This window comes from Microtus pennsylvanicus, chromosome 4 (assembly GCF_037038515.1).
Source record: "Microtus pennsylvanicus isolate mMicPen1 chromosome 4, mMicPen1.hap1, whole genome shotgun sequence".
In the NCBI taxonomy this organism is placed as follows: Eukaryota; Metazoa; Chordata; class Mammalia; order Rodentia; family Cricetidae; genus Microtus; species Microtus pennsylvanicus.
The window spans coordinates 95281044-95303037 of NC_134582.1; the positions used below are offsets into that span (position 1 = coordinate 95281044).

General features: G+C 39.7%; 1 protein-coding gene across 4 annotated transcripts in view; it reads right to left on the bottom strand.

Moving 5' to 3' along the window:
• The window catches only part of Fars2 (phenylalanyl-tRNA synthetase 2, mitochondrial), a 392490-nt gene that overhangs the window by 285342 nt on the left and 85154 nt on the right, over positions 1-21994 (bottom strand). For all 4 annotated transcript variants that reach the window (XM_075969895.1, XM_075969897.1, XM_075969896.1 and 1 more), the window contains one exon: positions 18676-19308. In XM_075969895.1, coding sequence (XP_075826010.1) covers positions 18676-19287 — 612 coding nt within the window. In that variant the 5' untranslated portion in view covers positions 19288-19308. The remainder of the gene's footprint in view (positions 1-18675; positions 19309-21994) is intronic.

Consider the following 21994-nt stretch of genomic DNA (forward strand, 5'->3'; position numbering starts at 1 on the left):
GTCACATCACACTCTTACTGTGAATGAAGATGGATGCGCACGATTTTCTAATAGTTTCAGCACTAGCAAAAGTCTCTGAGTATCAGCAAGACCTCCAGAACAGGGACCATCACAATGACGTCATCATCATATGAAGCACTGCAGACGCTTCATGCTGTCCTTGCCAATTACTTGATTAATTTAGAACTATCTCAACAAGCCCACACTGAGTAAAGCAGCACATATCGGGGTTGAAAGTTTTAACTGTTCTCTTCAATTAACATCAAGCACTACACTAAAAACACATTCCACATTAGAATATCTATTCCCACCCCTCTATATTCACTTGAAAAAAAAATGTTGGTCCAGCTCTCTTGCCAGAAAACAGAAGCCATCCAATAGGAAATCTCCCAGAGTCTAGTCCTCCATCCCCTTTCATAACCTGTCTTTGATAACCAGGCTTCAATCCTTCACTCTTACTTGACTTTAAGGAAGGGAATTATTCTTGACACACACTTTCTTCTGGTCAGGCTCTAGACCATATCCCTCCTCTGCCTCCTAGACACACTTTTTCACATTCCTGTGTCCTCCAAGTCCTTGACTAGAGCTCATGTCGTCATTTCCATGCTTGCTATCCCTAATTTGACTCTTCATCTCAACAAACACATTTAATTCCGTCCTCCGAACAAGCGACCAAACAAATGAAAACTGGCTGTTAGGCCAGATCATGCTCCCGAGTCATGAGTTCCCAGTGAAGGGCTCCCTCCTTTGCCATCTTCCTCACAGCTTCTCTGTCCCTCTACTGTCGCTCTGTATTTGTGATCCAGAAGCCTCAAGCTCACCTTTCTGTACTCCTTCATCTATATATTGTGTTCCTATAACTCTAGCTTCCAACTATGAACCAATGCCTTTGAGTCTGGATGCCATAAGTTCTTGGGAATTTATCCAAAAGGCACTTCACCCCAAAACCTGTGCTAGGACCCAAGTATACACCTACATATAAGGTGTCTCCGTGTGCAAATTCTCCACCTAAACATGGACTAGGCTCAATTTGCTTTCCTCTTCCCATCATAAAACATAACTCTCTTGTAATCCTTAATTCTGAAAATGGTACCAAGAAAACAATGCCAAGATTCTACTTCCTCTCTTGTCCCCACACACAGTGATAAAATCCAGTCAATCTTACCTCCTTCAAGTATCTTTGTACCTATCATGTGGCCATCTCCTTAGCCAGGCCTGCACTCAACCAGTCTTCTGAGAAGCAAATGTTTTTCATGTGTCTTTCCAGCACCAATCCTGCATGGTGCTGCTACATGCTTCATACTACCCAATAAGATCAATTTGGTTGTCTCATTCTTTTTCTTCAGTATTACTGAAGACCTCCACATTCTTTTAAACTGAAGTTCAAATGCCCAGAAAGTTACACAGAAAGCCCTTCATGAAGTTGCTCAAGCCTCCCACTTGTCCTTCATCACCTATCATCTCCCCATGTTCCAGGCACGCCATATTACACATTCTAGGGATATGTCACAATTGTCCTCTTTTGAAGCTATCAAATATGCTACTCCTAATACCTTTTCTGCAACCATACCGTTTTGTTCAGGATTCTCCAAAATACCATTATTTTTATATCAGAAGTGATTTCTCATTTCCATGTGCTGACCATCTTTCTCAGCATGCTAATTGCATGGTATGGAGCCTTGTTTATCTCTCACAAGGCTAAGAGCCATGAACAGTGCTTAGTCAAGATCTTCTTTTATCCCAACCCTGCTTAGGAGAAGGTTCCCAAAAACATGTGCCATTTAAACACAAAGGCAAACTATATCCAACTCTGCTCAACCAAAGCCTATAGCTACATAGATGACCTGAGAGCCCCAGGACAGGGCAGATGTATAGGAAGTCATAGGCACAGCCTGTAACTCCAGTAAGTACGGCCTCATCTATTAATTTTTGGCTCAGAACGAAATAGTAAGAATCCCCTGGAAACAGTCACATGTACATTCCTCACCACAGGAACTCCCAGGCCTTCGCATCCCATGAACACAGCAAGCAAATTCAATTATATTATTCAAATCTGACTAAAGCATTTCAGCAAATATTAAGTATTCAAACCACTTTGGAGAGGATTGGGATATCTTATATTAAAGGGATAGCAGATTCATCTAAGTGGATTTGAGCTGCTAATTTTCATGGTTTTTAATTTCTTTAAACAACTGGGATCGTCTGCTTCTCATTGGGGAGGACTTGTGTTTGAAAGGGCCAGTTAAACAGCTCTCTGTCCTCAGGTCTCTGTGGGAAGCCCATTCTTGCTTCAGCTAATTGATATCGAACCGGTTTTGTCTTTCCTTGGATTTTCTGTAATGCACCACATGCCAATTAATCAAATTAGAGAGATCAGCACAGGGGAGGGAATTTACTGAAACTGTGTATTGCAAGAAACAGACTTCATTCTCTCCCTGCTGCTATCTTATTTCCTCTCCCCGTAATGAAACTTTGCGACAGTGGAATAAGGGGAAGAGATCTGAAATAGGTCGTGTGTCAAGTCACTGTAACTGAAGAACAATGACTGCCAGACAGCCAGAGCAACTGTTGCTTGTCAGGATACCCAGCTTCCACTGGACACACTCAGCTAGCTTCAGTCTAAGCTTTTTAGGAGAATGTCATCCCTCATTCAAAGTGACTTTCATTCCCAAACCCACATGATCTACCCAAACCTTCCAACTTCTATAATATAAAACTCAACTTGAATACTCAGATCACAAGGTAAGTAACCCGAAGATATGTTCCTAAGATGACAGGTTCAACAAAAATTCTCAGGGAGGTAGGGTCACCAAACATGACTGTTGGGATGAGCTGAAGCTGTCCTCCATGATCATCCAGTGCAGCAGCATCTGGAGTTTCTGAACCCCAGGTCTCCCCAGAGACCCTGCTTCCAGGTATTCACATCTGTTGTGACGTATCCTCCTGCTTTATTGATTCTCACATGGACTCTATAGCCCTTTCTTCTCTTGTAGGTTATCCCAGGGACACTGATGGGAGAATATTGCTCTGGCCTACACACAGAAAGCACGAGAAACTTTAATACATTAAAGAAAGGAAGCTACAGACAGTTGTACAGAAAGAGCAAGAGATATTCAGTGTGCAGACATGCTGAGATAAAAAGCAAGTATGGTAACTGAGGCGACAATGCAGTCCCCCACCCGTGTTTATAATCCCAGTGATAGGGAAGTGGAAACAGGAGGACTAGACTGGGGTTTGGCCAGCCAGAGCCCAGCCGAATCAGTAAGCACTGGGTTAGATGGGAGACCCTGTCTCAAAAAATAAGGTGTAGAGCATAAAGACATCTAATATCCACCTCTGTCTTCCACAACACACATACATATGTACATACACATGCATACACACACACACACACACACACACAAATAATCACACTCCTCTGTGTGTACATATGCAGAAATGGTAAAAATGTAAATAAAAAGCAACAATCAAAAATGGCAACAACAAAAACACCACATCCCCGTGAGAACTGGATCTCATTACAGACAACAGTTTAAAGGAGAAAGGAACACCCGTCCTTCTTGCTCCTGCAGGAGATGGGAATAAAATAAATATAGAGACTCACAACTGAACAATTGCACAGGGTGAAAGATTGTGAAACACTCAGTCCTAAACGGGGTGTCTCCATCAAATCTCTCCCCTAGAGGCTCAGGGAACCCTAGAGAAAAGGAAGTGGAAAGATTATAAGATGCAGAGGTGACAAAGGACAGCACGAACACAAGGCCTTCTAAACACAGCACAACCAACACATGTATGAACTCAGAAACTGTGGCTGCGTGCACAGGGTATGCACAGGTCTGGACCACCTAGATAGGGTCCTAGGAGGTGAGACATGGGAGGTGGACATATACCCCCATCTTTAACCCACAAGTTATCTCTAATTGATAACCACTTTCAAAAACCAATTAATTTTAAAATTTTAAAAATTAGTTTTCTACAAAAGAGTCTCACTGGGTATATAAACCACACTTAAGGGAAGGCCTTATACCTAACAGAAGATACCCAACTAAACTCAATGGCATTTTTTTTTTTTGAGGTTCTCTGTCTCCTAATTCTTTATTAGGGCCTTTTAAAAAAATCATGGATGTTCTTTCCATACTGATTATGGTTTCAGTTTTGTGCTTTTATGGGATTTCTGTGTGTGTGAACATGTCTCTATATCTATATGTGTTTTTTATGCTTTTCTTTGGCTCTTTTTCTTCTGTTTGTTTGGTCTCAATCTTGTTTATTTGCTTTTATTTTATTTTTGATCCCTATTTGTATTCTAATGAGAGAAAGAAACAGTGTGGATTTGGGTGGGTGGTGAAGTGGCAAGGATCTAGGAGAAGTTGCGGCAGAGGAAACCATAATCAGAACATATTATATGAAAAAAGCCTATTTTCAATAAAACAAAGATTATAGAAGAGAGAGGGAGGGAGGGAGGGAGGGAGGGAGGGAGGGAGGGAGGGAGGGAGGGAGGGAGGGAGGGAGGGAGGGAGACTAAAGGACAAGGTGGAGGAATCTTGAGGACACCTGAACTCCCATGAGTTCTGTTCTGGAGAGCCACCATCAATATAAATAAACTCCTAAGCTTTGAGACACATTTGGAAAGCTGGAATTCCCACAATTCTTCTGAGTGAAACTAGCAGCAGATCTTTAATGATACCCTGTGTTGACTGCAGGTTTCAAACAAGGATGGAGTCTTTCAAAAATAAATCACACTAGTGCACTTGATTCATTGTGGATGAATTTATTGTAGCTGACTTGATAAATCCTATAGTATATAGTAACATATCACAGAATCAGTATTTAACAATCTAATTCTAAATGATATACCAGAGTTCAAATAATCATTTGTATCATTACTGCCAAAGCAGGTAATGCATATTCTACATAGTCCCACCACAAGACCCTCATGAAGAGACACAGCACATCCTGAAAGGGGAAAGAATCAATGTGACTCAATCAAAGGGATTAACCTTACTTAGGAGTCAGTGACCTCAAAAAATTAAAAATTTAAATTATCAACTGTAAACAGAAGTTTCTCTGTCCTTCCCCATCCTGCAGCTGCCTATAAATTCAGAGGTTTAATATTAATTACAGAATGTTTGGCCTATAGTTCAGGCTTATTACTAACTAGCTTTTACATTTAAATTAACTTTTTATTCTATGGCCATGTGGCTGTAGAATTACTGGTCTGCTGGCATCTTGCTTCTTGGGAGGCTGACTCACTTCTCCCTCAACCCTGCCTTTCTTTCTCCTTGTATTCAGGTTGGATTTTCCACCTAGCTATATCCTGTCTTGCTATAGGCCAAAGCAGTTTTTATTATCAACCAATAAGAACAACATATATTCACAGTGTACATAAGGGTTATCCCACAGCAATCAACCAAGAGAATGTAAACCCTTAAAATTCATCATCTGACTCAGAATCCTTCTGGTAAGAAGGTTCCTTATATTTGCCTGGTATAATATAATTTTAAACATGACTCACAAATCCGAAATAACACAAACAATAACTTACACAAAGACTAACACTTAACAGGTCTCAAAGGATCAGTGTTTAGTACGTGTGCTTAACTCTCAGTCCAGTGGGATATGAGTGTCACCACTATCAGGGTGGCCTGAGGTTGACAGGGAAAGCATCTCACCTACCATCTAGCAACTTCCCAGCTAAATATGTGAAATGATGCCGGTCCATCCCTGCTCACAGCATCCAGGAATATGTAGCACACAAAGAGATGTGGTCCCCAAAGTGTGACATATCCTGTGCAAGAGTGCAAGAACACTGAATATATTTCTGTCACTTTCATACTTCACTTAGGCTAGTAGAAAAGACATTGTCATTGAATTTATATGGATTCAATAAAACCTAAGGAGGCCTCTTGGCCTTCTGTAGTAGCGCTATGCAAATGGCAGCCATTCTCTTGACATCTTGGAGGAATAAATGAAAGCTCAACTATTTCTTTTTATGTCATTGCCGGTGCCAGAGCCTAAGTCCTCACCACTCAGTACATGCTTCTATGCACTAAGAAGCAGTATTGTGGAAACCTACATACTAATTATATCCAAAAACTTTAAATTAGAATTCACAGCAAATGTGTTTTTTTCTCTAGGTGTGGCTTTTCCATACAAACCCATTTTACTGGAGGAATAATAGCCTGTTTCCCAAAATGGATCTAAACATCTTGGTATTACTTCTTCAAAATCAAGCAATCCTTCATTGTCTGCTCTGTGAGAACCTTCTGGGTCCTTGAAACGTGTTTCTTTTGTCAGTGGATACAACGTGAAGCAGTCCCTAGAGGCTGCTGGAGTTATGTCACAAAGAGGAAATTCTTTTTTTTTTAATAAGCAACTTTTTAATAACACATTGTAATTAAAGGAGATATTATACATTCATTTGTATTTCAATTTTTCTTACTTGGCAAAAGAAATGCCCAATGATATTATAGGGACTAGCAAACAAAAAAAGGAAAGAAAGGAGAGAGGAGTAAAGAAAAATAAAGACATTACCTACAATCCTGTTCTTACTTTTATACTTCATGTACCTTTGTTGTCTGATCCTACTGCACGCACTGGCTTTGTGGGGGCCTAGGCAGTTTGGATGCTCAACTTACTAGACCTGGATGGAGGTGGGGGTTCCTTGGACTTCCCACAGGACAGGGAACCCTGATTGCTTTTCGGGCTGGGGGGGAGACATAATTGGGGGAGGGGGAGGGAAATGGGAGGCGGTGGCGGGGAAGAGACAGAAATCTTTAATAAATAAATAAATTAATAAAAAAAAAGTAAAAAAAAAGGATAAAAATGTTGGTTAAATTATTGTAATACACATGTCTAAAGTAACGTGTCTTATGTATTTATAAAATAAATTGCACTTTTTAATGTTTATGATCATGAAAATATTCATACAAAGAGGAAATTCTAACTCCTCTGGGGCACTTTGCTTTGCACTGCAGGGAGGGCAAGCAGGGTGTTGGGCTCCCCCAATAGCTCCCTCAAAGACCAGCAGTTTTCCCCAGTCCCTCTCTGTTATAAAAATATTTCTTGAAGGCAGTGCTTCCAAGACAGCCATTGCTAAAGGGGTTATTTTCATCAAATTCTAATAGATCTTCCCTGATCAACTTACTGCATGATTTCTTCCTCAAGGCTGGGCCCTTACTACACTTGCTCCTCTGAAAGAAGAAACAGCCCTAAGTCTGTCTGACCAGAAATGTAGACACATGAACCACCATGTACTTAAAAGTGTTAGTCGCCATCCTTTGCGGAGTGCAAACTGACAGTCTGGACTGAAAATGACATCCAGGCTCTGTGCCTAGTAGCAATCTCTCTGCTCAGGATTCCGGTCAACAAAGGAGAGACAAATAAGCCTGGCACCCTCAAGGAACCCATTAATCTGGTGGGGACACCAAGGATAAGCAAGGGGATATTTCAAGAAAGTAAGCTACACAATGCAACAGTGAGCGCCAAAAGCTCCTATATAAGGCTGTATCATTGGTCTCAGGCTACGGGGCTGAAAAGTCAATCTTACAGAAATCAACAATGCAAAAGCCCTATGCCATAGAAAAGACTGGTCCAATCAAATGTGCCTCCAAATCCCTCCTTGTCTTCCAATAATGGGTACTACCCAAATCGCATGAGCTATGGATTCCTGAGATCAGTAAATTCACTATCAAAGAAAAAAAGTAAGTAAACACCTGGGTAAAAGGGAAAAAAAATTAAAGACAAGCTGTTTCTAGTAAGTGTGTCTTTGACAGGAGCCCTGCCTAAAAGATTTTTAAAGAAGAGATTAGAGAAATGTGGTGACTGTGATCTATCAAGGCAAAATTAAACTGCCCTCAATAAAACTCCACATGAGGCTATTAAGGAAACCCAATAACCACACACTAGAAAATAAATAACCATCATTCACTAAAAGACAGAAAAGTGATTTGGGGCTGAAAGCAGAAATAAAGAAAGTACCTTTGTCTCGCAGTCAGAGCGACAGTGGGGAAGCCCCAGATAGCAGGGCTCTAATGAACCATCTGGAAGGAAGGCAACAGTATCAAAGGAGGAGAAGAGATAATAATGATTGGCAGTGGCTTCCTACAAGGAATCTATACCGGAGACCAGAGAGGTACTTAAATGAAGGATATACACTCTACTATGCTCCAAATAAAGGGTACACGCCACTAGAAATCATGACAGCCAAGGGGTACAGCTGAAGAAATAATGCCTTCTACACGCTCCTATGTGCAGAAAACTGTCAATGGCCAAGATCACTTTTCAAAAGGTGGCAAGAGGCACATGGACTTAAAACAGACATCTTGATGAAGTGCCATTTCAATAAGCGTGCTCTGGTTAAAATTACATCAAAGCTTTCTTAGTGTACCTTCACATATCTCTCCTATAAAAGCATTTCTTTGTTTCTACATCAATATTAATGAGCTATATGCTTATATTAAAATATTTATAACTTCCTCATAAATTGGGTCTTCATTTATTAAGACCTAAAGTTTTATACCTTACAAGAGAATAAAAATTTCAAAAATATTCTAAGGAGTAAGGTAATCACATCTTTATAAATAAATAAGTAATGATTTATTTGTCAGGTCCAAGCACAGATTTAAAATACTATTTTTAACACTTGATGAAAGGAAGTAACCCAGCCTTCAGTTAAGTATCAAAGACAAACACAAGTAAATATAATTTTATGAAACTTGCTCCACTGCTGTGCTGGTTTCAGTTGTCCTGTAAAATCAATAATCTTGGACTAACCAGGAAGATGAGAAACAAAACAGATGCACACATTATTACAAATAGTAATTTTAAATTGTACACATAAGTGGTTTTTAAAACTAATGAAGACAGAATGGCAAGTCTCTTCAAATGAAATAAAACCTGGAAGTAACAACTGCATATGTGTACGTATGGACAAAAGTCCGAGTGCACCTCCCTCGAGGCATGGCGGAAGGATGCATACAAGCTTAGGAAATGCAGGCTGTGCAGCACTGACTGAAGCACAAACTGCAGGATGCCCATCTCTCCTCAACTGCATAGTGCACAGCAGCTGGTGAAACTGGACAGAGCCTTCAAGGCCAGTGAAAAACAGAACAGCTTTGCCCCACTCCAGGCATCCATGCCTACCTAATATTTTTAATCAAACTACATTGATACAGGATTTGTACAACAGACTCTCAGGTGAATCTATCAAAAGATGAAACTTGCCAAATTTTACAATAGTTTTAAAGCTTCAAAACAGTGGTTCCTACATATTTCTTCCCTCAAAATCCTCCTACAATCCTAGGAGTCCTAATACATAACAATATGCAAAGACTGTAATGCTTATCGACACATTCACCCCTTCCTCCTGATGGGTCACCATGGTCCTGATTCTCTGTTTAGCATGCCCATGAATTTTTTTTCAAACTTACGCCACGTAGTTCTTTAATGTAAAATCTGTGTCTGTATATAAGACAAAGAACACAAACCACTTTGTAACAGCACTCACTGCTGGGCATAGTCTGAACAGCCATAAAAGAGAGAGCAGTCTAGTGCATCTCCAGTTGTTGGAACACTCAAGATAACATCAGGATTAAAGCCTCATCACTGCATACATATGTACCCAGGTCATTTTACAAATAAGTCTCATTTTATTTATGATTTCTCCTCTTAATGGACATTTGAGTAGTCTTTAGCTTTTAAAGAAAAAAGGTCAAATCACAGGACATAAAATTGTTACTTTCATAGAAAAATGACCAAACTACTCTGTGGAGTGGTAGGAGCTGCACATGCTTCTAAAAGACTGAGACTCTTATGATTTACTGAACACTGGCAATCAGCAGCAATACTAAAGGTACTGATCTGCTTTTCAGTTACATAATTCCTAGTCAAGCTGGTCCTTGTTCATTGGCCAATCATGTATGAGCTTCTTCTATCAAGAGTTCAATATGATGTCCACCCTTTACTTTTTAAAGTATAGTAAATCATGCATAAAAAAAAGCGATTGTTTCCTGTTTCAGGAAGGAAAGCCGTCTCTGTGCTTGCCATCCATACCTCTCTTACAAAGAGCATTAGCACTGACAATTTGGAAAGCCCTCGCCCCCAAGTCTAAAGGCATTGGATCATTCCTCAGATGGAAAATAATTTTTTTCATTATCATTCTCTTCTTTAGCATTGCAACATCTCAACATATAACTGAATCCACATGTGATATTTTAGCTAATTATGCTCACTTTTTCAACTTTACACAAATATAACCATATTAGCAAAGCTTCTGTAGCTTTCCTTCACGTGTAGCTCAATCCTATTTCTCCTATCCATTACACTGAGAAAGTTATGACATTCAATTCTACAAGTCCATGATCGTGTAGAATCAAATAAATACATCTCAACTTAGTTCACTAAACTGGCATTGTTCCAGTTTTCATCAAATTCTAATCATTTTATAGAAAGTTAATATCTACTTATTGGTAGATGAGACACACCCAAGAGAGAACATGGGAGCAGTAGTTCAGGTGCAGGTCTTCATACTTTCCAACTTTCCACGGTCCACAGTCACTAGCACTCAGTGTTGTTGGGCTATTTCATAAATGAAACATTTGCCTTTGCTGAGACATTTTAATATGACCAACACCTACGTGTGTGTGTGTGTGTGTGTGTGTGTGTGTGTGTGTGTGTGTAGCAAGGTATTTCAACCAGACAGAGCTTACCTTTGTCTCTTCAACGTAGTCTGTCCACAAATGATCATGGACAGAGGCATCTATGGCAAAAATTAATGTAATCAACTTTGACAATTTTTCCTTCCTGGAGCTTTCTTCCCACAAAGAATCTCACATTTCAGATATTAAAATCCACCAAGATAAAGGACAATAACCTTCCATTTTTTCCCACAGTTTTTAAAGACTTTCATTTCAGAATGGATTAGGTCACCCAGAAATGAATTTGTATCCAGTGAGAAACCAAGATCAATATTCCATAGATAACTGTTACAGAACAATTAAGACAATTTATTATCTTCCCATTTTTGAAACTCCACTGCTATTTTGTAAGTTCATAAATATAAGTATGATTATTTCAAAAGTCTCTATTCTAATAAATTTATTTATTTACTCATTTATTTTACATCCTAGCTACAAGTTCCCCTCCATCCTTTCCTTCCAGTCTTTCCCCTTAGATCCCTATCTGTTCACCACACAAACCCCTCCCCCTCTGTTTCTATAGAAAAGGGCAGGTCACCCATGAGTATCAACAAAACATGGCACATCAAGTCGCAGTAACAAAAAGTTCCTATTTTATCAACCTTCTGCTGCTCTGATGCTATAAATCATCTTTACAATCATAAATTATATGTCGTACTATAAAGTAAGTATAAAGCAAACCCTTTATACTTAACACTGGCCCTTCAGTTTTATGACCAGTCCTCTTTCCCAATACCCAGGAGACATTGTCAGATTTACTAAGACAGAAGAATTACCATCTTCATGGTATTGTTTGCTTACTGATAAAAGTACTCATATATGACATATCTCTCTTTTCTACTTTTATTATATATCTAATGGCATTTAATCATTTTATTCATGACTATCTTGAGTATCTTGTACAATATGTATATAAAGGACTTCAAAGTTTTAACTGATATTGTGAATAAAATCTTTACACTATTACATTTTCCATTTGTTATTATTGCTTGTGATGAGAAATATTCCAACATTTTCCTTATACCCTTTCTGAATTGTCTTCCTACATTAAATAAATTTAGAAATTCTATTAAATTTTTGATAATCACTTATATCATATTCAGTTCCTATGTCAGTGTTTCTATCGTCTTTTCTCTAAGATTTCTTTTTTTTCCCCATGTGTATGAGTATTGAAGGAGCTACGGGCTGCTTCCTGCCACCCAGCTCCTGGCCGCCTGGCTAGCTTATGCCCCAAAATAACAACACACAAATTGTATTAATTAAAACACTGCTTGGCCCATTATATCTAGCCTCTTCTAAGCTAATTCTCATGTATTAATTTAGCCCATTTCTAATAATCTGTGTAGCACCACGAGGTGTGCTTACCGGGAAAGATTCAGCATGTCTGACCTGGTGGCTGGCTGCATCGCATCTGCCTCAGAGAGCAGCGGCCTGGCATCTGAACTCACTTCCTCTTCCTCCCAGCATTCTGTTCTGTTTACTCCACCCACCTATGTTCTAACCCATCAGGGACATGCATTGCCAAGGTTTCCACAGCAGTGCAATTCTGAACTAGCAGGTGGAAATTCACTTGGAACATCTAGAAAGAGCCATTGCAGACAACTTTAGTGCTGGACTCAGGTTTCAGACCTCGAGTTCTATGGTACCAAGTGCTACCATGATTGAAAAGCTTAGGAGTGACTTCTCTTCATTAATTCAAGGCCAGGTCCAGAGATACAACTAGTCAACCATAGTGTATAGGTTGTGGCCTTCAAAATAACTGCTAGACAGCACACCTCGTGGTGCTACACAGATTATTAGAAATGGGCTAAATTAATACGTGAGAATTAGCCTAGAAGAGGCTAGATATAATGGGCCAAGCAGTGTTTTAATTAATACAATTTATGTGTTGTTATTTTGGGGCATAAGCTAGCTAGGCGGCCAGGAGCTAGGTGGCAAGAAGCGGCCCGCAGCTCCTTCAACAAAATGGCGCCCAACATGGGGCCCGAACCCACGACCCTGAGAATAAGAGTCTCATGCTCTACCGACAGAGCTAGCTGGGCGGCCGGGAGCTGGGTGGCAGGAAGCGGCCCACAGCTCCTACGACATATGAGTGTATCTGTGTATAGGTTTGTTCATAAAACACAAGTGCATGAGGAGGTCAGAGATATTGGGTTCCCCTGAACCTGAAGTTACAGGTGACTGTAAGCTGCTTGACATGGGTAATGGGAATTGAAGGCAGATCCTCTGCAAGAGCAGTATGCATTCTTAACCACTGAGCCACTTCTCCAGGTTTCACGTTCTCTTTCTTGCTGTTGTAGGGAGACTTTCTGATTCAATACTGAGCAGAATCAGGGCCACAAATGACTCTGAATGGAAGCTGATTTTGATAGAAACATGTATAGCGATTCATCATTACCTATGACAGCCTCTGAGAGTGCCTGAAAGATATCATTTGCAAAGTTCCAAATACATTGCTAAAGTTTTTACCATGTGTCATTAATGTAATTAAATGTATTTTAATGCTATGAGATAATTAAATGGAAAATTATTTTCTACATCTATTGAGATAATCATATGCTTTTTTTCTCTTTGCATGAGTTAATTTTGTAGAATAGAATATTTGTAAACAATAATGGAATGGGACAATACTCAATTGAATTTGTAAATATTTCATTCAATAAATGTTTATCTGTTCATTAAAACAAAATGACTGGTATCCACAAAGGTGAAATTTTTAAAGTTTCCTTTCAATTTAGCATTAATATAAACAGGTATAACCTCCCTCATAAGACGAGATTGATGAATGTCTTGTTTCTCCTTTATAAAACAAACTACATAAATCTTTAATAGTTTGGTAAAAAGTCACATCTCAAATCACATGGAAAATGGAGAAGCTATGAATTCCAGACTGAATGTCTTTCAGGTTTCTATTGTGTGTCATTTATACTGTTTTCTTTAATGTGCCCTACCTTTAAAAAAGTATTGATGGTTACCTTCCATGAAAGAAGGAGCCACCTTACAGTACAGGCTGAGCCAATGTCATTTTGACTGACCGGTCTCAGGGTTTTCTGTATTTCCATTTTATAGGAGATGAATCTCAAACACATGTAAACACACAAAGAAGATGACTTTGGATGCACACAATACCCAAGTAAATAACAATTCACAACCAATCCTCTTACATACACCATAAAATGCCAAAGTCACTTCCAATATTATTATGAAAAAATCCCAAGACCCTGTTTTTTCCATATTGGTGTTTCACTATGCATTTCTAAAATAATGACTTAATAAAACGTTTATATTCTCATCACATTTTAAAATTAAATAAAGAAAGGAACTTACTTTCAGGTGTTTCATTAGTATTCACTTTTCCAACCACATTAAACATTGTTTTCCTTTTTTCCTAAAAATGTTTTCCCTTGCTAGGATCTATACATTAGGATCAGGTGAGCCAATCCTGCCTTCATCCCTAAGTTCCATTTCCTAATATTTTTTCTTGCCATTTTCTTGAACTGAGTCATTCATTCTATTGAGTACCATTTCCAAAACTATAACAAAGGTATAGTCTCAGCTTCCCAATGGGTTATGAACAAAGACAAGGGCCTACTGCACACAAATACACACATAGAACTCACAGGAAGCATTTAAGAGCACATGAATTCCTCTATACTCCATCCAACAAAAGAAGTCAAGTCCACTGACAACACAGTAGAAAATGATGACTTCAGTTCTTGAACACATCCCACTGCTTAAACATTTTCAAGCACTTGCATTTGGTTCCCTTCAAATTCACTCTGTAGGTCACATCCTGGGCAGACTTGCTGCCATTCCCCATGGTCAGCACATGGATTACTAATTCTCTGTGCCATAACCTCATATGTTCCTCTCTTCTTAGTTTCTATAATGTGATAGATGGATCCAAAGTTTGACTGTGTTCAAATCCAACTGCCCTGGCAAGTCAAGTCTTTATAGTCAGAGCCATGCCCCGCCCCCATCAGCAGACACACCTCTGACAGACCCTCTCCTTTGTGTGTGGAGAGGAGTGCACCTCTGTATGCTGGTGTGCGTGTACTTGGAGTCCAGAGAATAACCCAGAACAGCATCTCTCAGGTACCAGTCACCTTGTTTGTTGAGACCATCTCCCATTGGCCTAGGGCTTATGAATTAAGCTAGGCTGGCTAACCAATGAGCCCCGGGATCTGGCCTATTCTGCCTCACCAGCACTGAGAATTTGAGTGCATGCTTCCACTTTTAGCATTTGTAAAAAGCTACTGTCACTGATACTGGGAAGTGACCTCAGGCTCTCATGCTGACACAACAAGTACTTTACAACCTGTGCTCCCTCCTGAGTCCCTGATGGATTCTCTTCTTATGATGGTGGTAATCACTGATGTTCAATCTTTGCATTCTTATGAGAATGTCATGACAAAGTGCCACTAGAAAATTTGGTAATCCAGCTATTGCTCTCTGAGTGGGTCTTTAGGAAGCTCTCCTTTTATCAGGCTGCTGTAGTCCTCTATGAACTCATTCTCTAACTTGGTCTGCGTTTTGTACAAGTTTTAGTTCTGCTATTCTAGGGCTCAGTACTTCTGCAAAGACTTAGGGATATCCAAAACTGTATACACATATGCCTTCTATTTTTTTTATTTTTATTTAAAACAATATGGAATGATTGTGACATTTTAAAACAAATACTGAATTCATTGATTTGTATGCAACATGCAAACAGAGACAGCACACAGAATTCTTAAATGTACGTCAAGCTTGTTGATAACATTTTCTGACTTCTATACCTTTATTCATTTTGTCTAGATAATGACAGGTATGTGACTGAAATCACTTAACATCTTTGACCATGACCAAGTATTTGTGAAACTCGACCTTTAAGTCATCGGAGTTGCTTCATATATCAAGGTTATAACAGTGGCAGATGAAAGCGTGTAATTCACAAGGCTCCTTACCTATTTTAGCCTTCATCCACGCTTATCTTTTTTTCTATAAATTCTTCTTCTAATACAGCATCATCTGGCATCTTTGGGGAAGCATCTGCTGAACAAACCTTCCCATTCTTCACTCCACACTCTGTAGTTTTCTGAACATGCACCCTGATCATGCATTTTTGCACCTGCGAGGCTTACCCAATGTTGCTGTGGGATATTCACGCATTAGAACTCATACTAAACTGATGATCTGGGCTTGCGCTCTTCTCATCCTGACTTCTGTTGAACTAAGGTATTTTTCTACATTAGTCATTTTTCTGCATTTTTCTTTTCTCCCTCCATTGGTGCTAAAGGCATAGATCAAATTGAAATCTATACTTCTATAAAGTGTGGTCTACTCAGTGACTCTTTCTATCCTTTCTCTGGATCAGAGCTTTAGCAGATTTATGTTAATTACTCTATCAAAATTGATGCACACGTTACTTTTATTTACCTTTCTCCAAAGAATGAAAAAGCTTTTTCAATAATTGCTAAATTAATATGCTATCATTGTTCATTCATTTCTATTATTATCAATATTTCACTCTCTACTTTTTTCCTCTTGAGACAGGACAACCCTATGCAACATACACTAGTCTCAAACTTAAAATCCTTCTGCCTCAGCCTCCCAAGTGCTGGGATTGTTGGCCCATGCACCATATCCTGCATCAGTTTATTTTATTCTATAATTCTAATAACTTGTACGTATAATGAATGCAAGCTTACTCAATATTAGGGAAATAAAACAATATATTGTTTTTAAGTACATATATACACATATTTTTAAAAATTTCAAATCTTATTCATGGATAAATAAAAATAAAAAAAAAAACATGTTCCTTGAGTTAAGAGTAGAGAAGATTGAGAATCAAAACTTCAATGGAAGACAGGAATTCAGAAGCGACCCCTCTCCAGGGCTTACCACTGCTGTATCAAACGTGCGCTGAATCGTAAACAAGTGTCGCTGACAAGCAGGACCACGGAAATCAGCAGAGCACTGCACTTAGAAGACCTGTCTTCCAGTTCTGCCACTGGCTGACTGTGCAATCCCAATTAGACCTTTCCAGACCTCAGATTTTTTGTGCGGAAGTGAGATGACCTGCCTCATAGGTTTTTTACTACGAGGAGTAAATGAAGCATTGAAAACTGAAGCACCTTGCAACCTGAAAAGAAGCCAGTTATATACACAGGAGCATAATTCACTAAACAATAAACCAGAAAGCAGTCACGACATTAGACTAGAGTAGCTACACATGGTGCCTGGAAAACTGGACTAGATTACAACAAATATAAACCAAAAAAAGGGTTTATAAAGGAAACTATGTATTCTTCTCAATGCTAACTTCCTTTCATCACTCAATCCCCTCCCCCCATTAGAATGTCACTGTCAGTCTCCCAGCTTTCAACTATATCTACCATAACACGCAGGCTTACACATTAATGTGTTCTTTAAGAAAGTAAGCCAGACTGAACACCTGTCCAATGTCATGCCATGGACAGCATGGCATCACAGGTGAATGGAAAGTGGCATTCTACCACTTGGTTGTATTCCAGACTCTGACTTGTCTCTTTCTGTTTCCTTTCAGTGCCCTAATGTTTCCATATCCTTTCTAAAATAACCACATCCCAAGTACTAGGAATGCCCTCTATGCCCCCCAGAACCAACAGTGAAGCCTGTTTTGAGGAAGGTTAACCTGTGTCCCAGCTGTAAAGGGTAACATTATTCTGAAGCAGATAGAGAAAGGGTAGTACCTTTCCGTTGTTTCCTGCTAATGTATTTACTAGAATAATAAAATATTTATCTGTTAGTCTAAGGACTCTATGCTATTTGTTTTCACATTAAGAGCCCATCAAGCTGTGTTTGCAAGAAGGAGGTTTGTGACCATACTACTAATACCCCTTTCCAGTGAACAATGTGTGAAAGGGGTTGTTAGAGACACACAAGAAATGTGAACAATGTGTGGAAGGGGTTGTTAGAGACATACAAGAAATGTGAACAATGTGTGGAAGGGGTTGTTAGAGACATACAAGAAACACCTGTACTCACTACAGTGAACAATGTGGAAGGGGTTGTTAGAGAAATACAAGAAACACCTGTACTCATTACACTTTTGTCTATTTCTTACAATAAAAGATGGAGAGTCTTTTAATATATTTGAAAGAGAGGTAATGATACAATTTTAATTATTTTTCTTTACTTTTACTTTGTTTAACCTAAGACAGTGTCTCACTATGAAGCCCAGAGTGGCCTTGAACCTGCAACCCAGCGCCTGCCTCTGCATCCCAAGTGCTGAATTACTACAAGTTTGAGCTACCATGCTTATTATGATTATTGTCTAGTAAGTAGGTTCAAGCTTTATAGGGCTTTCATACTTTGCAGAGAAAAATAAATATATACCCAGTACATTAGGACAGCATCAAACAGATGTATGAATTTGAAAACTTTTGCAGATGACCTGAATGTCAGACTTCTGACTAAGAGGACTCTACATCCAAACACACACATCTACACTAACAATGAAGACACACACCACTACCAGTGTCAGACAAGGAGAAGGAGCTGAGGGACATAGCATAGTTGATGGTGCAACAAGTGCACCTATAGACCCCTCAGCGCAGGAGAGCATCACTCTCCAGCAGCAGGAGACCAGCACTAAGTTCCACCAATACGGACAGCCTGAGCACAGTTTCAGAGTTGCGCCTTCGCTAAGCTTGGATTAGGCTGGATGTGAACCACTAGCAGCTTATAAGTTGTAAACCAGTGTAAAGAAGGTCAGTACTGAGAGAAGGGGACCGGAAAAGACAAATGACAAAGAAAACGTTGTTTTGAAGTTTACAGTTTGCAGCGATGTGAGACAACACAACAGACACACTGTGGCTTGGAAGGCCAGTGTACACAAAAGACATCACGAATAACGGATGAGTGAATAACGGAAGTGAAGACCAAGGACAGCTCTGCGAGTTTCGCAGATCACCAGTCTTCAGTGACATCAACACAAACACATCTAAAGACTCACCTCGTGCTTGGAGAAGAGCCGGACACCCTCCAGCTGGTGGAAAACTGGGTAGTGCTGGGAGTCAATCTGGTCACGCCGGTACACGTCACCTACCACGAGGAAGGCATTAAGTCCTGCATGCAGCAAGTCCCACTGGTGTGCTGACGTGTGTGCTCTCAGCATGTGCACCCGGTTCAGGTAATAGTTGTCCCCCTTCTTCCTGCTGGGGTGGTCTGCTGGGATTAGCAGGCTATCAAAGTTCTGCCAGGTGGTGACCACTGGAGGCAGCTGGTCATAGACGGAGAACAGAGGGGTCCTGGGGCGGCCCATGTACTGCCGGTAGAAGTGTTCCTTTACCCGCTCCTTGAGCAGCCACAGAGGGTGGTACTTCTGGTTGTGCAGGTTCCTGCCCACCTTAGAAAGGACCTTCTGGGTAAGGTTGGTGTGGTCATCCTGAGGGTAGGATTTTCCCAGCAGCTCTATCACACTGCCTGGAGCACCTTGGGCAGGAAACTGGGATGCAGCTGGCCTTGAGCCCCAAGCCCGATGCTGATGGCATTTGAAGACATGACTGATCTTCCTTACTAGGTAGATGTGTTCATGAGCAGCTCGGATGAAGGTTGAACAGACCATTATAGAAGCTTCTCAGAAATTCTGGAAGGAGCACATAGGAAAAGCACAAGTTAAGTTTCATTCAGCAGACAACAACAAATGTGTCTTATGTTATCTAAACAAGCTCGTTACCTTCCAAGTGACATATATGTGTCCCTCCTATCACATCCACACCACAGGAAGACAACTGAAAATATCTATTGACAGGCTGCTGTAATTTGAATGTCCTTCCCAGGAACCATGTTGAAATTTCACTGCTGTCTAATAGTATAAAAACGTGTGAAGCATGAGGGCTCTGCCTCTAGAACACAAGAGTGAGTTAACTGGGGTGGGAGTAGGCTTCTCATACACTGTTCTCTCTCTTTGCCATGAGATGATCAAAACAGAAAGGTGTGGCTTCATGCTTTGATCACTGACCCCAAACTCCAGAGCTATGAGAAACAAGTTTCCTTTTATTATAAATTACTCAGTCTGTGGTATGCTCTTACACCAAACAAATATAGGATTCTAGTATGGTGGTGCACACCTTTAATCTTGCAGTCAGGAGGCAAAAGCAGTTGGATTTTTGTAAGTTTAAGGGCCATCCTGGTCTAGCCATAGCAAGTTCCAGTCAAGACAAGTCTACATAGTACGACCCTGTCTCAAAATTTTAGTGAATTAATTTTAATGAATTAACTAAACAAAACAAACAAAACACACTAAGAGAAAGACTCTGTTTACTGCACTAAACCAGAAGAATACCGAAGGTGCTTTTAGGTCACTCATCTCTACGCGTCCTTCTCCTACCATTTAAACTCTTTGCTCTGTATAAAAAAAAAAAGCCTTCATCATGAACAACAACCAACTTTATTTTTTACCAGATTGTAACACCAAGGGAATCCTTAGATAGATCACCTGAAAGTTACTAGTCCACAGAGCTGGACTCATTCATTAAAGAGACTACATGTTCACACTAAGACCTCTGATGAGCAATAAGAGAAAATTACATTAAATACCCACACTTCTCCTTCTGCTCTCTACCCTCTTAACTACAAAGTCCTGTTTCCTTTTTACAGAGGGAGAAAGAGAGAGTACCTTCTGCCTCCTGGAATAATTTGCATAATCATAAAAAGTCATTAACTATACCTTTGGAAAAACATTTGAATAGGATCTAGGGAGATAGCTCAATTGATAAAGTACCTGCCATGCATGTATGAGAGACAAAGCTTGGGTCTCCAATTCCCACATAAAAATGGTGGGCACATCAGCAAACATCTGTAAAACCATCATTCATTGGAAAGGGGTTCATGAGCCACTCAACCTAGCTGAACTGATAAGTTCCAAATTCACTGATAGACCATGTCTTGAAAAATAAGGGGGAAGAGTATGAGAGGCCTTGTCTCAAAAACAAGATGAAATATGTCTGAGAAAGACATCCAATGTTGATGTCTGGCTTCCACATGTACCCAAATGCACACATGCACACAACCGCATCAACACATACACACCAACATATACTCATGCATACAGATTTTCTGAATAAAATTACTACTACTCTAATTAATAAAGAATTTCATTCAGTGATTAAAAAATAAAAAATAAACTCAATACTAAGTCACAGACTAGCTAAGAGAGAACAGAAATTATATTTGTGAATGCTAAGCCTTCTCTGCTCTTATTGGTCAAGATATTTAATCTAAAACCCTTTGCATCCTTCCATCAGAGATTATTCCTCCTAAAAGACAGTGTCTACTGTAATACATGTATACAATAAACACTACCAGAAGAGAATTTACTGAAAAAAGGACACAAAGTTGACAGAAGACAGAGGACTGACCCCAGGACAGGGAAGGGAGAGAGAGGGAGGGAGGGGAGGGAGGGAGGGAGGGAGGGAGGAAGAGAGAGAGAGAGAGAGAGAGAGAGAGAGAGAGAGAGAGAGAGAGAGAGAATATGCATAGAATTTAATAAGATTGTAGACTTTTCAAACTAAGAACTGCCACAGCAATCATGTGGGATAGATCATTGACTTCTCAGATAAAATGATAAATACCCAGGAATAGATGTCCAAATTCGGTGCCTGTTAGCCGAAAGATAGTGAGTGATCTTATAACACTAATGATTCTTTACTTCAACAAAAGCAGTTGTGAACTCCCTCGGGGACTGATTAACAAGGGTAACATAACTAGAGATCAAAGTTGAAAATCAAGAACTAACTTAAGTTCTTAAACTTAAATAACTCAATTTTTTTAAATTTCAAACTTTCGTTTTGAGATAATTTAAAATACACAAGTCAGTTACTTTCTTCAAGACTCATGCAGTCCCACCAAGAATACAGAGCTCCATGGTCTACCAAAAGCCTACCTCACACATACCTGAGCAGTACAGTTGCCAGAGTCAAAATTGCAAGTGGGAAAAACTTCCTGGAAACCTGCCCCTAAACCTATGATGGTAGAGAAGCTTCAGAGATTCCCAGAACACTCTGATTTATGCACATGGCATTATTTTGTCAGGGTTGCTTCGAGTGTTTTTGGCGGAGTTTCAACTGTAATCTGTCTTCCCATCTACGTTGCTCAGTAACTCGTCCCTGCAGTAGATAAGAATTTCAAATTTTCACATGCAGCCTTATATATCCTAGCACAAAGCCACACTGTTAGGCTGCTAGTTACCCAGCTCAGCACTCTTGGCAAGCTATAAAAAAACATTTCTTTCTTCCACAGGCATATGCTGTTATACAAAGTTCAGAATTGGT